Source organism: Megalobrama amblycephala, linkage group LG1 (genome assembly GCF_018812025.1).
Source record: "Megalobrama amblycephala isolate DHTTF-2021 linkage group LG1, ASM1881202v1, whole genome shotgun sequence".
In the NCBI taxonomy this organism is placed as follows: domain Eukaryota; kingdom Metazoa; phylum Chordata; class Actinopteri; order Cypriniformes; family Xenocyprididae; genus Megalobrama; species Megalobrama amblycephala.
In genome coordinates, this window is record NC_063044.1 from 13,263,849 (window position 1) to 13,278,020 (window position 14,172).

At 36.6% G+C, this 14,172-nt stretch overlaps 1 protein-coding gene across 1 annotated transcript; it reads right to left on the reverse strand.

The window, feature by feature from the left end:
- Positions 1–2,562: 2,562 nt before the first annotated feature.
- LOC125263323 (E3 ubiquitin-protein ligase TRIM35-like) lies at positions 2,563–11,167 on the reverse strand. Its single transcript, XM_048182318.1, has 6 exons — positions 10,395–11,167; positions 5,777–5,872; positions 5,316–5,546; positions 5,216–5,238; positions 5,016–5,134; positions 2,563–3,203 (listed from the first exon to the last, which is right to left on the reverse strand). Exons 1-6 carry the CDS (start codon positions 10,794–10,796, stop codon positions 2,701–2,703), a joined length of 1,374 nt encoding a protein of 457 aa, XP_048038275.1. The 5' UTR covers positions 10,797–11,167; the 3' UTR covers positions 2,563–2,700.
- Positions 11,168–14,172: the final 3,005 nt, after the last annotated feature.

Consider the following 14,172-nt stretch of genomic DNA (forward strand, 5'->3'; position numbering starts at 1 on the left):
GTAGGTTAAAATCGAGGGAGCGAGGGTCTGTCCATGTAAACTTCCCTCGTCTACTTAACGAAGTGGAACGCACTTCAAAATGGCGGCAGGGATTCCCCCGAGGGGAAGTGTTTAGGGAAGTTCGCGAGTGCGTGTCTAAAACTGGAGTGGAACGCAGCCCTAGTTCAAGATTAGCATTTATGGTTAAAACGTATATAATTTTTGTTTTAGAAAACGAGTGATGGTTTCTCTAGATAAGACCCTTATTTCTTATCTGGGATTGTGTAGAATGCTTTGAAGCTGCACTGAAACTGTAATTTTGATCTTCAACCATTTGGAGTCCATTGAAGTCCACTATAAGGAGAATAATCCTGGAATGTTTTCATCAAAAACCTTCGTTTCTTTTCGACTGAAGAAGGACATGGACATCTTGAGATGACATGGGGGTGAATAAATTATCAGGAAATTTTAATTTGAACAAATCCTTTATTATAAAGCGGCGAGTATACATTTTATGTGCCAAAAAAACAAAAATAGTGACTTTATTTAACAATATCGAGTTATGGGCGATTTCAAAACACTGCTTCTGAACTAAATCTTTTGTTTCGAATCAGTGAAGCGATTCGTGTATCAAACTGCTGAAATCACGTGACTTTGGCACACCGAACAACTGATTCGTAAGATTCGAACAAAAGATTTGTAAAGCTTCATGAAGCAGTGTTTTGAAATCAGCCATTACTAGATATTGTTGAAAAGTCGTTATTTTAGTCGTTTTAGTATTCTAGTCACTTTATAATATTGGGGTTGAACCACTGTTGTCACATGAACTGATTTAAATATGTTTTGAGAACCTTTCTGGATCTTGAGAAGTTGGGTGGCTATAGAGCCCTCCAGAACCCTGCAGAATGAAACACACTGAAGATACTGAAGAACAAAGAGGTTGGTGTTTATTCTTCATTCGTTCATGATGCTGAACAACATTCATGTTGGAAAGATTCAAACACTTCTGCACATTTAGATATGCAGTTAAACCATGAAATGGGTACAAAACAAATGTTCAGTAACACTTTCATATTGATCGTCAACATCAGGTCCAACTAAATTTTATTTTAGCTGTTTTATTTTATATTTGTTTCACAATTTTTTGCAACAATGTTACCTAACAGTTTTCTGTTGTTTGTAGCCCTTTTGTCTTCATGTATAAAGTTCTGACCCACATACAGAACTTTGGGTTAAGATATTTTGAAGGCCGACACGCTGACATCGCTGCTGAAGAACTGTGCTACACTACTACCTTCAATAAACTCTTCTCCCCACAAGAACTCTGGTCAAGCTTACTTATTTTATGTATTAGAGAAATCAAATACATTGGCGAGCCACCCAAACGACTGCATCAGAGAAGGAACGCCGTTCCAGACCGGAAGTAACTTTTCAGATTTTGATTAAAGATTACCACGACAAACAATTTTTTTCTGTGTATTAACTTGTACAAATTAATTGTTCACCACAAGACTAGTAATATGCACTAACAAAGTAAATAAGGTCAATTTTGATTTCATGCCGACTTTAAGAATCAAACCTTACCATGTATGGCATTTCAAGAAATATAACAAATAAGAAATGTATGTGCGTAAATGTGTGTGTGTGTGTGTGTGTGACTACTACTTCTTGTTTTGTCTATGCAGGTACATGATGTGCACAATGGAAAAATCCTAAGAAACAGAGAAAGTCAAAAAGTGAAGCCCAAGATATAAGAAATTATTTAACAAACAGTAAACACCAAACTGCGTCAAGTAGATTAACTTTCCAGCAGTGGTGTAACGCAACAACGTAATAATAATTTGTTACAGTAAGTATTTTAGGAGAATCTGTACTTGAGTTTTTATATTTGTCAACTTTTTTTATACGGTCGGCCGTTGGCCAGTTTTTATTCGTCGGCCGACTAAGTTTTCTCAGTGTGTTCTGCACAGTCGGCTGAAGTTGGTCCTCGTCTGCTTTTTTTTGGCCGATTCGAAATGTTGAATTGGCGTCGGAGCTCGTCTGTCTGCTGGCTATCTGATCATTCTGATTGGCTGTTCAGATACTGCCACCTGCTGGTTCGGATAGGCATTTTATCTTGCGCAGGCGCAGAACTGACGTGCTACTTGGTCGTCGAGAGTTGGTTTGGTGTGTCAGGCCAACTTTGGACACAGACGCTGCCGACATGAACCAAATAGTCTCTTCTGTTAGTTAGTTAGCGAGCACCGAACAGACACTGAAAATAATAATAATAATAATAATAAAATATAGCTGCAAGCAGCAATTACGGGGCCAAGCACAAAAACGGCACAATAAGCCAGCCAACATGGCTGTGAGCATCAGACCAACTGCAACAGTGAGCAATTAAAGACCTATTAACGATGGACTAATTTTGATTGGTGGCAAGTTAACTTGCTTAGTACATTGAACTTAAATATACAACAAAGTAATTAATATTACAAAACATTTTAAGTTAAATGAACTCGAATTACTAAGTTAACATTACTTAATTTTTTTAGGGCAACCAGTTTCCTCAAATTTTTTAAGTAAATTCAACTTATCCGGACTAACAGTGTAGTAGACAAGTGGTCAAGTGCAAAGACCGCAAGTGTGGGTATTTGGACAAGGCTTTACTCGTGTGATATGGATTAAATATTAGGAAAATGATGAAAGCAGGAAGATCCAGACTTACTGGAGTAATGTTTACTGACTATTGACCGGTAAGATCCTCAGATAGGAAGAAAAATCACAACAGAAGAATGGAAAGATTGTGTGAGTGAAGGTGGCTGTTAAAGTGTGTAGATGTGTGTTAGTTACAGGATCAGAGAATGACACCGTTCCTCCGTCATAGTCCAGATTCACTCTCACACGATCAAGCTTCTGTTTGACACGAAATATAAAACCTGGGGACTCTTGGTACTGATGATAGTCCACACTCCAGACATCAGTGTTGGAGAAAACACGTCCCTGCCCCTGGTTTGATGCTGCAATTACTCCAAGTCTCCAGTATGAACTCTGTTTTACCTCCACATCCCAGCTGTGTGTTCCTGAGTTAAACCCCTCTGAACCCAGAACACAAAAATCCCAGTTGATTCTCTCTGGATTATCAGGAAGTGGTGGTTCGTACCAGGTCTTTCTCACACTGGTCAGATCATCAGACAGGAAGAGATATTTTTGAGCCGTGTTTGGATCCAGAATCACAGGAGCTGATGAGACACAATCAACAGATGCTTTAATTCTGATGTTCATTTAATGATCAAGAGTGAACCAACACAGATTATTATGAATCATGACACTCTTGATCAAACACATTTCCCTCTAAACAATGCCAGTGCTGTTATTAGTTTCACACTCACTTTCATCATCGGTGTTTAACGGCATCAACTACAAACATTAAATGTGTGATTCAGACATTTGTGTCCCATCGAGAGAAAGGGAGGTAAGTGCAGTGGTGTAGTCTACGTGATACGCAGGTATACGCCGTATACCCACTAAGAAAGGTCAAGGATTTCCGTATATACACTTAAAAAAGCTTGAGGATATGTAACCATCCAATAAATCACAATATGATTTGTGCACTGTTGTTTTTTAAATGAAATGGTGTGATAAATGATACAGTGCATCTTAACAAAATCCGTATAATGCCTCCTATAATCACTTAATCAGTGTTTCGACCATGGAAAGACATTAATAACAGCTTGTAAACAATGTCATGTAACGTCACTTTTACCTAATTAAACTCAGTCAGCTAGAAGAATACTCTAAATATATGTCATTTTACATATTCATTATCATTTTTAATGTTTTTCAATAGCCTATATAATGCATGTTTGAATAAATTCGTAAAGTTGACAGCGACCATTTAAATGTTTAAAATTATTTCTACTCCAATTTTTTTTTTTGAAATATAAAGTTAGTAGGCCTATTATAACTTTATTATTATAAAAATTTACATATGTGTAATAAGTTTGTATACAAATCATTTCATTTTAACCTTCAGTTTTAATGTAGTACCAACTGTTTACCATTTCTGACAGACCGGCCCATGAAACATATCAGCAGCCCATTGGTTCTTTTCTTAATTGACACTCAAACACTTATAGTGAAGCTAAAGTGCTTCTACTCATGTGGGCAGGGCCGTTTTAGCCTTTTTGGCACCCTAGGTGAGATTCAAAAAGTTATATTTATGTACCAGTGAGCTGCATTAAGCAGTCATATGTAAATGTCTAAATAATACCATTTCAGATGGAGCTTCTGTGCCACTTCTGTAGTGCAAAGATGGATTTTTTGAGGATTTCTTTTGATTGGTAACAGTCTGATTGGGTCTTATTGTCCTAACTAAATTTATTTATTTTAATTTAAGAAATTGATTAAATATGATGCATACATTTGAGATTAGAACAAATTGCTCTTATAATGGTACAAATGCCCCAGGAAATTAATTTAAAGGGGCAAATATCGCCCTGTAATGGGAATGTTGGTGTCTGTTATTGAACAGAAAGTGCTCCTAAATTTTTTTCATTAGGAACACAAGTGCTCCTAATGAAAAATGTTACCGTAGAGCCCTGACACAGGCAGAACTAGGTGTCCTGTTACAGGACACAGGGAAACTGATAAGAACTTTTACGATCAGAAAGAATTTTGCACTCTGACTTCATTCTTTCTTATTCTATATATAACCACTTGAGATATGTATAAACATGTATCCAGTTTTCCCCTCTCATGATTTTCCTTTTATAGGGTTATTCTATGTTTTAATTCTCTCTTTTGAACTATTTTGGTATTAATGTTTAAAAGTTGCAAATTTATAGTTAAATAAAAACACATGGGTAGCATGTTTGGTATCTACAGACTCCAACTTTCTTTTTCTATTTGATAATTTATGTTACATGTTACCAACTCTGTGACACATTAGTATTAGAAGAATCTATAAGGTTATTCTCTCAAACACCCAATCCATTGTCTTATGCTAATATCCTGCCAAAGACACAAAGATGATCTTCTGCAGTCAGACTCACTGTTTTGGACGATGTCCTGCATCTTCTTCCAGACTCTGAACTGCAGGTTGCCCAAGTAACGCGGCACATTAATCAAAGCTCCAGGAGCCATCTGTGGATCCGGCTGTGAGCTCTGGACTCTGGAAGAACATTCAGGAGTCAGAACTGCTGTGGCTTTGGATCAGAACCAGAGAGACCAGAGACAGGAGCAGATCACTCACCTTTCCTTTGAGACTGGAAACTCCTGCAGAACAAACACACCATTTATCATCAAGAACTCAATCAATGAACCAACGATCAACCAATGATTTGAAATCAGACCTTCAGAAAGCAGACATCACTGGCTTTCATCATCTCCTCCATGTCTTTGATTGTGTGTGAAAGAGCTGAGATGTGTCTGTTCATCTCCTCCAGCTTCTCCTTCATCATCTGCTTCTTCTGCTCCTCTTCCTCCCTCAGAGCAGTGAGTGTAGCTTCTTCTTCATCTCTGAGAAACTGATGAAGCTTCTCAAACTGCTGTTTAATCTGACGCTCTGTGTGATCAGCTTGAGACTGAAATCAAATCACATTCACTTCAATCATCTCAATCGACACACATCAACACTTCACATCATTAATATCAGAGATAAACTCAGATACCCGACATATAACAAATCCAGAAGCTGATCGCTGCTCGTCATTTACAGAAATAACAAACTGGAATCCATTATATTAAATATATCAGATCATGTATATTGTGATCCAACAAGCTGTGATAAAAATGACTGATTCTGTTTCCTCACCTTGATGTGTTGAACTGATTTCTCAAACTCTCCTTTAATGTTTTCATTGTGTTGAAGTTTCTCTTGTAAAGATTTCAGTGCTGTGTTGAGCTCCTCCTAGAATTGAACAAAAACACATAAAACACCTGTAACTGGAATGGGCATGCTATGCCTTTAAGAGGCTGGTGACGTGATAGGGCAGGTGACTTTAAAAGTCTGGCAGGCTTCAATGAAAGGGCGTTTGTTCTTGTTCTCCATTCGATGAACGAGTGTGAGTGTGGTTTGTTCTCCTGTACTGGTGTGAACAGCTTGTGCGTGACTGCTGCACTCCATAATTTGGTGTGAGTAAACATGATTTTTGATCTCTGAACGTGATCTCTCGTCTCCCTCTGAACGAAGTCCAATCTGATAGTTCTCAGAAAATGAACTGTAACTTAGTGAATACTAATCACAAAAAAATTTGACTTATGTCTAAAGAAACGTTGAGATGTCAGGTTGTAAGTCAAATCAAAAAACAAAAATTTTGTGTTTATGTAATCTGTATGAAAAGAGAGCCATGTCAGAAGTCCGTGATTCAGCTCATTATCCGCTAATGCGGCCACGCCCACGGAGCCAGCGCTATTCAGACGCAAATTCAGTCAATACATGCATACATCGTCTCAATCGTGTATTTATTGTCTTGAAAAGTGTTTTGCATAGCCATGGTTAGTGATCTCTGGAAGCCTTTGTTAGTTCGGTTAGTTCCTGGATTGTCACATGACCTGCTCTTCTTTAGGAGGCATTTGTGGACTAAATGTGCAGAGCGCGCCCTCCGGCTGCAAGTATGAATTGAAAACACAGTATCCAGTGCTCATAGTGATGACAATAAATATTGAATAAATATTACTCCTCTGTATAGAAAATTTATATAAACATATGAGAATCCATCAATATTTCTCCAAATGTTCATGCTTTTAAGCTCCTATATGAAATGCCACAGAGGTAACATAATTGTTTAGACACTTTGCATCACAGAAATACATTATATTTTAAAATTATAATAGAATACCATTATTTTAAATTGTAATAATATTTCACAGTATTGCTGTTTTTTCTGTATGTTTGATTTACACCATGATGAGCTTGAGACATGATCACAGAGGGTTTCTTCACAGCCTACCTGACTGAAAGGCCTCATTAATATGCAGATCATTACAACTCATTATGTGAGTCTTCTCAGGTGAGAATCACAGCATTATTCATGATGATTCACGCCTCCATGCATGTTTCTTTACCAAAGATGTTTTAGAAAATTTAAATCTCTCTATTGTGTTATATGAAGGAGTAATCAGGATAATGTTTACATAATTCTGAAGCAAAAACTCTAGCCTACAACCTCCAATACCCAGAAGTCTTGTGAACACATATATAATATTATTTTTTTTGGCCTTATTTGAGTGACTTAAGTTTTTTGTTTTTTCAATAACCACGCATAAACGTTATTCCTTCAAAAACACAAACATGTACATACATGTTCCTCACATATTATTATAGCCTAGTTTGTGCTGAATACAGTGTAATGACACTTTTTCCATTAATATGTTTATGAACAACTGAAAAAAACACAAATGTCAGGGCATGTCAAAACTTCTCCAGGCCCCAAATCAGCCTCAGACTCCAGAGGGTTAAAAACACCTTATACAAATGTATCGCAAAAGTTTTATTGAAAGTAAAATCAATCAAACTAACCATCTAATAAGATTACTAATCATCTAATAAGATTAAATATAGAGTGTCTGTATAATATGTGTTCTTTTTTCAGTTTTCAGGGCTTGTTTCTCTGTACCATGGCTCAAGCTAAACAGGCAAATAAGAGATTAATAACTGCCATCATTCATTTCATAATTATTCTAATGTATAATTAAAGCATCTACAAATGTATAAAACTGATCAGATAAAGCCCATGGACACTTGTTCAATAGTTCTCAGTGAATCTACATGATTCAAGGGTTCACTTTATCATCGCCCTCTACTGGTGAACAATTGAAATTTCTAAATGTTTTGAAACGTTTATTTTATTGGGTTTTCATGTCATTATAACTTTCTGTGATTTTTATGGTATTCATTTGGTCATGCAATCTTTGTTTTATTGATTGGTGTACCACTGTATGGGAGGTCTTATTTTTGGTCTGTGTTTCATGTATGGTTTGAATGTTTTAGATTAATTTTAGCTTTTTTTTTTGTTTCCTCCCATGTGGTGTCTTATCCAGTTTATGATTCAATTAATTTGCTTTATCTTAGGTATTATATTCATCGTTTTCTTTTACACCATGTTATTTGATTGATAACAGCATTAAGGTGGTTAAAAGGTCATAAACAGAAACACTCTGACAAAGGTGAAAGAAACTCCAGAAATATTGAGGAAGAAGGTTATTGAAATACATCCATCTGTGAAGGATTACAGAGCTATTTCAAAGCAACCACAGCAAGTCATTATCTCCAAATGAAAAAAAACTCGACACAGTATCAAACCTTCCCAGAAGAGGTTCATCCAAGAGGTCAAGAACTACATCGAAGGAACTGATTTTTTTTTGCTTTGTACCAGAAAATCCTGAAGAAGAATCTCTGATCTTCAGTCTGTAGAAAATTATTCAAAGCACAGGAGTAAATCCACCTCTGAACAGCTCAAAAAAAGCACAATTAAAGTTATAGAGTGGCCTTGTCAAAGTCCGTACTTGAACCCAATTGGGATGAGGTGGCAGGACCTTAAACATGGATGATCTAAAGCAGTTCTGCAAAGAAAATCAGGAGAAGAAAATGATCCGACCTCACGATGACTCCCTTTACAGTCTATGGACACTCTATGAACGTAGAACACGTCACTGTTCTTAAGCTGTTCATTCAGAAATGTGTTATTGCATTATAAAAATGAGATGCAGGCAGCTGAATGAGGAAAAAAAGGCAAAGTTATTAAACGCGAGTTGAGCTTATTTTTTTACTTGACTGCTGTGTTTATAGAATGCTGCAAAAGACACGAGACAAGTGCAACACCTAAACATAAAAACAATAGGACAAATAGTGCAAAAACCTGTAAAGGTGTAATACTGTATGCTTGAAATGTCATATTTGCATGATGGTGACAGGCTAAAAGCTGCTGTTTTCTGATTTTACAAAGCATTTGCTGTTAATAATAGCCTATTACTGGTGTTATTTTTTGCTATTACTTTTTGGCTAAGAAATATTAGCATTATCTTATTTTATATTATTTCTGAGTATATAGCATGTGTTTAACCCTTAATCGGCTCTTGGGGTCATATTTAAAAAGTGTTCCCTTCATCCCAGGGACATGAAACTCTGTGACTTTTCCTAAATAATCTATCTAAACATGCACAAAAAATCTGGGCTTGATTTGGTTGTTCTAAAGGTGCGTAAAAAAAAAAAAAAAAGAAAATCACCGTTTTAGTCCTTCGGGGTCAGATTGACCCCACATTGAAAATGAATGGGAAAATGAAAAAAATGTACCTTTTTTAATTTCATTTGTCAAAATAAATAAATAAATCCAGTATAAATCTGAAATGTTCTACGTTTCCATAAAGGTCTGGTCCTAGACCATAAACACAAAGTGGAACGAACTTTCTCTCTCTCTCTCTCTCTCACACACACACACACGTGTGTGACTGCAACAGAGGGCGTTTTTATAGAAATTGGCAAATAAAAATCAACAAAACTGGCCTAAATCTGAAAAATTTTACATGTAAATAAAGGTCTGGTCCTTGACTATAAACACAAAGTCGAACAAACTTTCTATCTCATACACACACATAAACACAAACACACACAGTCCCTATTGAGTCTCTATTGACCTCTATTGGATATATGTGGTCATTACACTTTCTTTCCTTAACTATAATCCCTGAAGTTTTTCCACAAACCTCTAGATGGTAGTATTCTATGCCTAACACATAGGGCAATGTCCAAATACAATTTAAATTCAATTAAGATAATCATTAAAGTGATTTTTTCATTAAAAATCAATTTCTCATAAGCCAATTTATGACATGGTTAAGTAATTGTGCAGTAAATAGGTAGAAAAATACAAAATATCCACAAAACCACAGCATAAATGCATAGATGAGAAGTACATTAAAAAATGATATATAGTTTATCATATAAAAAAAATGTATATTTCCTTATGCAATCGCTCTGTAAATGTTTGGGGTCAATCTGACCCCAAAGGACTAAAACATTGGTACAATTAAGATGCACTTAAGGGTTAAGATAAAGTTGTACTCAATGTCTTCATATATATATATATATATATATATATATATATATATATATATAATAACATATAATAACATATATATAATAAAGAAAATGTTACTTGAATCATATTGTAGTTAAGTTTTTGAGTTGACTAGTTAAACAGTAAAAAATAAATAAATAACTAAATAATTGTGAATCGGTCAATAGTTCTGAAAAAAATTGAGATTTTATTTTTTTGCCATATCACCCAGGCCTAATTCTGTGTTTACTGAGGTTGCTTTTTTTGGTGTATTTTGTTTGAAGATCTAAAACTTTAGCATGAGACACAAAAACAAATCAGGATGGGCAAATACTTTCACAGCACTGAGCTTATGACAAAAGACATCTGTCTTGCCTTGTATGATGAAGCCACTTCACCGATGGGTCTGCATTTGTGATTGTCGTGTTGTTGTGAAGTGAAGCACACGACACACACAGGCTGTTTGTCCTCCAGACAGAAGAGTTTGAGTTTCTCACTGTGTAAACTGCAGATCTCCTCTGATCCTGATGAACGCGTCTCATTTCTCTCCGTCAGAAATGACTCGCACAAGTTTTTTAACACAAGATTAATCGGAGGATCATCTCTTGAGGATCTTCTCCTGCAGACGGGACACTCCTGAGTTTTCTTGGTTCTCCAGAACTGTTGAAGACACTCTTTACAGAAACTGTGACTGCATGATAAAATAACCGGAGTCTTGAAGATTTCACAGCACACGGGACACGAAATTTCTTCAGCAGAAACATTTAGTGAAGCCATTTTCACTGTTTGAGCTCCAGCAATATAAACTTTACTTTACTTTCTGAAAGAGACGAGGCGAACTGATGGCTGAGTAACGCGAGACCTCACGAGACCCGGTGCGTGATCTAGTCTGCTAGATTGTTTATGTTTTTTTCTTCCACACTTCTCTCATTTCCGTTTCAAAACCGAATTATAATATTATACAAACTATGGACTCAATGTTTTATAATATATAAATTGGTCTCTATGAGCAGGCGGCGGAGATACACGTCTGAAGGGACCGTCTGAAAAGTGCAAAACCCAAAACCCTTTTGCTCATTTTATATTATGAAAAATACTCAATAACTTCACTGTAACACACTGTACTGTCACCAAATTCAGTTCATACATCACTGCTCTCCTGCTGGTTGTACTGGAACACTTAGTTTGATAAAAAAAAAAAAAATTCATAACTTTTATGATTATTAATTATTAAATAAAATCAATAACTTCACTGTTATGAGTAAAAATATCAAATCAATTGTAATGCCATCAAATCCAGTAAGCAGTTATCATGCGTAACATCATTTGTGTAAAGAAGGCCTTTATGTGCAATTTCCAAACTAAGTGTTGTAGTGAAGTTATTGAGTATTTTTCATAATATAAAATGAGCAAAGGGGTTTTTGGGTTTTGCACTTTTCAGACGGTCCCTTCAGACGTGTATCTCCGCCGCCTGCTCATAGAGACCCATTTATTATAAAGCATCTTTGAGGAAAATTGGGTTGTTGTAGCTTGTTGTCTAGGTTACTATGATTGGAAGTAGCTGCATTTGTGTTTTAACAACGTTTATCTCACGAGTTATTAATCCGGGAAGCTCGAATCTGTGAATATACCAACTGAACTGCTTGACATAAGCACTGACTGCATTTCTTTATATTTGAGTCCAACAAGTTCAAACTCTATGAGCCGCGCATTATTTGTGTGCATTATTAACGTATGTTACTAACTGAAACACTATTGCCAGCCAGCGGGACATTAAAGAGGAAGTGTTTGTCTGAGCTCACAGCAAGGGAACGATTATAACTTTGTGAGGGAACGCAAATATCTTTGCGAGAGAACGCAAAGTTTCTCGGGGGAACGCAAATATCTTTGCATGGGAACGCAAAAGTTTTGCGAGGGAACGCAAAGTTTCTCGGGGGAACGCAAAGTTTCTCGGGGGAACACAAAAGTTTTGCGAGGGAACGCAGTTTCTCGGGGGAACGCAAAGTTTCTCGGGGGAACACAAAAGTTTTGCGAGGGAACGCAGTTTCTCGGGGGAACGCAAAGTTTCTCGGGGGAACACAAAATTTTTGCGAGGGAACGCAGTTTCTCGGGGGAACGCAAAAGTTTTTCGGGGAAACGCAAATATTTTTGCGTGGGAACGCAAAGTTTCTCGGGGGAACACAAAAGTTTTGCGAGGGAACGCAGTTTCTCGGGGGAACGCAAAAGTTTCTCGGGGAAACGCAAATATTTTTGCGTGGGAACGCAAAGTTTCTCGGGGGAACACAAAAGTTTTGCAAGGGAACGCAGTTTCTCGGGGGAACGCAAAAGTTTTTCGGGGAAACGCAAATATTTTTGCGTGGGAACGCAAAGTTTCTCGGGGGAACACAAAAGTTTTGCAAGGGAACGCAGTTTCTCGGGGGAACGCAAAAGTTTTTCGGGGAAACGCAAATATTTTTGCGTGGGAACGCAAAGTTTCTCGGGGGAACACAAAAGTTTTGCAAGGGAACGCAGTTTCTCGGGGGAACGCAAAAGTTTTTCGGGGAAACGCAAATATTTTTGCGTGGGAACGCAAAGTTTCTCGGGGGAACACAAAAGTTTTGCGAGGGAACGCAAAGTTTCTCGAGGGAACGCAAAGTTTCTCGGGGGAACACAAAAGTTTTGCGAGGGAACGCAAAAGATTTGGAAAAAAAAAAAATCCTCCCATCCCAAATTTTTTTTTTTTCCACCAGCACTTAAAATTTCCTCCCTTCCTATTTTTTTTTTCCACCACCATGTCCCTTTAGGGGCTCCGTAGCTTGATGATTCTGTAACCTATAATAAAAAGAAATGGCAATTGCATATAAGACACAGTATATCAAGGTTTGTAAATCTCGGAGAAAAACTGAACAGTGTTTTGTGAATATGACCCATAACCTGTTGTCCATCTACACACAGGTAATTCATATTATAAATAATACATATAATAAAAAATATTACATTAAAATTAAATTACCCCAAACATATATTACTATTGTCATGAACACTTACTTGCACCAGCTCAAAGTGTACCACTCCTGAATCAGTTTGCGCGAGAGAATGTAATCTTTTAGTTTTAAATCAGTTTGAACAATCCGGATAGGCGCAAGTAAGCACCATTTTGATTAGCCGTCATATCTACAATGCACTGTGTAAACAATGAGTGACATATATTTGCCTTTTGGCGCGTACACAACTCACGCACCGGCTGCTCAAGGCAGTTGGACATAGTGGTGTTTTAGAGGTAAAAAATGATATAAATACGGTTCGGTTTCTCGCACAAAGCGATCGTTTCGTGTCTCAGGACATCAATGTGTCGTCACGAGCCGCAGGGTTTAATTTGGATTTGTCTGTGCATGTTTTTTTTTTACTCTTATAGACGAAGTTCCCATTGACACGCATTATACGACTGACAGACGGCAGCGGTTGGAGTTAAAAATCATCATTTGTGTTCTACTGAAGAAACAAAGACACCTACATCTTGGATGCGCTGGGGGTAAGCAGATACACTGCAAAAAATGCTGTTGTTACTTAGAGTTTTTGTCTTGTTTCTAGTCAAAATATCTTAAAGCTCTTAAATCAAGAAGCATTTTCTTGACAAGTAAAAATTATTTTCTTGTTTTCAGGAAAAATAAGTCAAAATTAAGTAAGTTTTTCCTTAAAACAAGCAAAATAATCTGCCAATGGGGTAAGCAAAATAATCTTATTTCAAACCAAGAATAAGCTATATAATCTTGTTTTCAGTTTGGACTAAGATTATTTTGCTTGTTTTAAGGAAAAATGTGCTTAATTTTGATTTATTTTTCCTGAAAACAAGAAAATACTTTGTACTTGTCAATAAAATGCTTCTTGATTTAAGAACTTTAAGATATTTTGACTAAAAACAAGACAAAAACTCTAAGTAAGAACAGCATTTTTTGCAGTGTAAACATCACATTTTCATTTTTGGGTGAACAATAAATTAATTATGTCTCCATTTGTCATTAGCGATTAAAGAGTATCTGGACGCCACCGCATGGTTAAAATAAAAACAACACATTTGCCGAGCTGCCACCAGGAGCGTCGATATACGGCAAACGTTCAAATAGCAACCATGTTATGTTTTTTTCTATCAGATGTTTAGAGTCAAAACTAGATG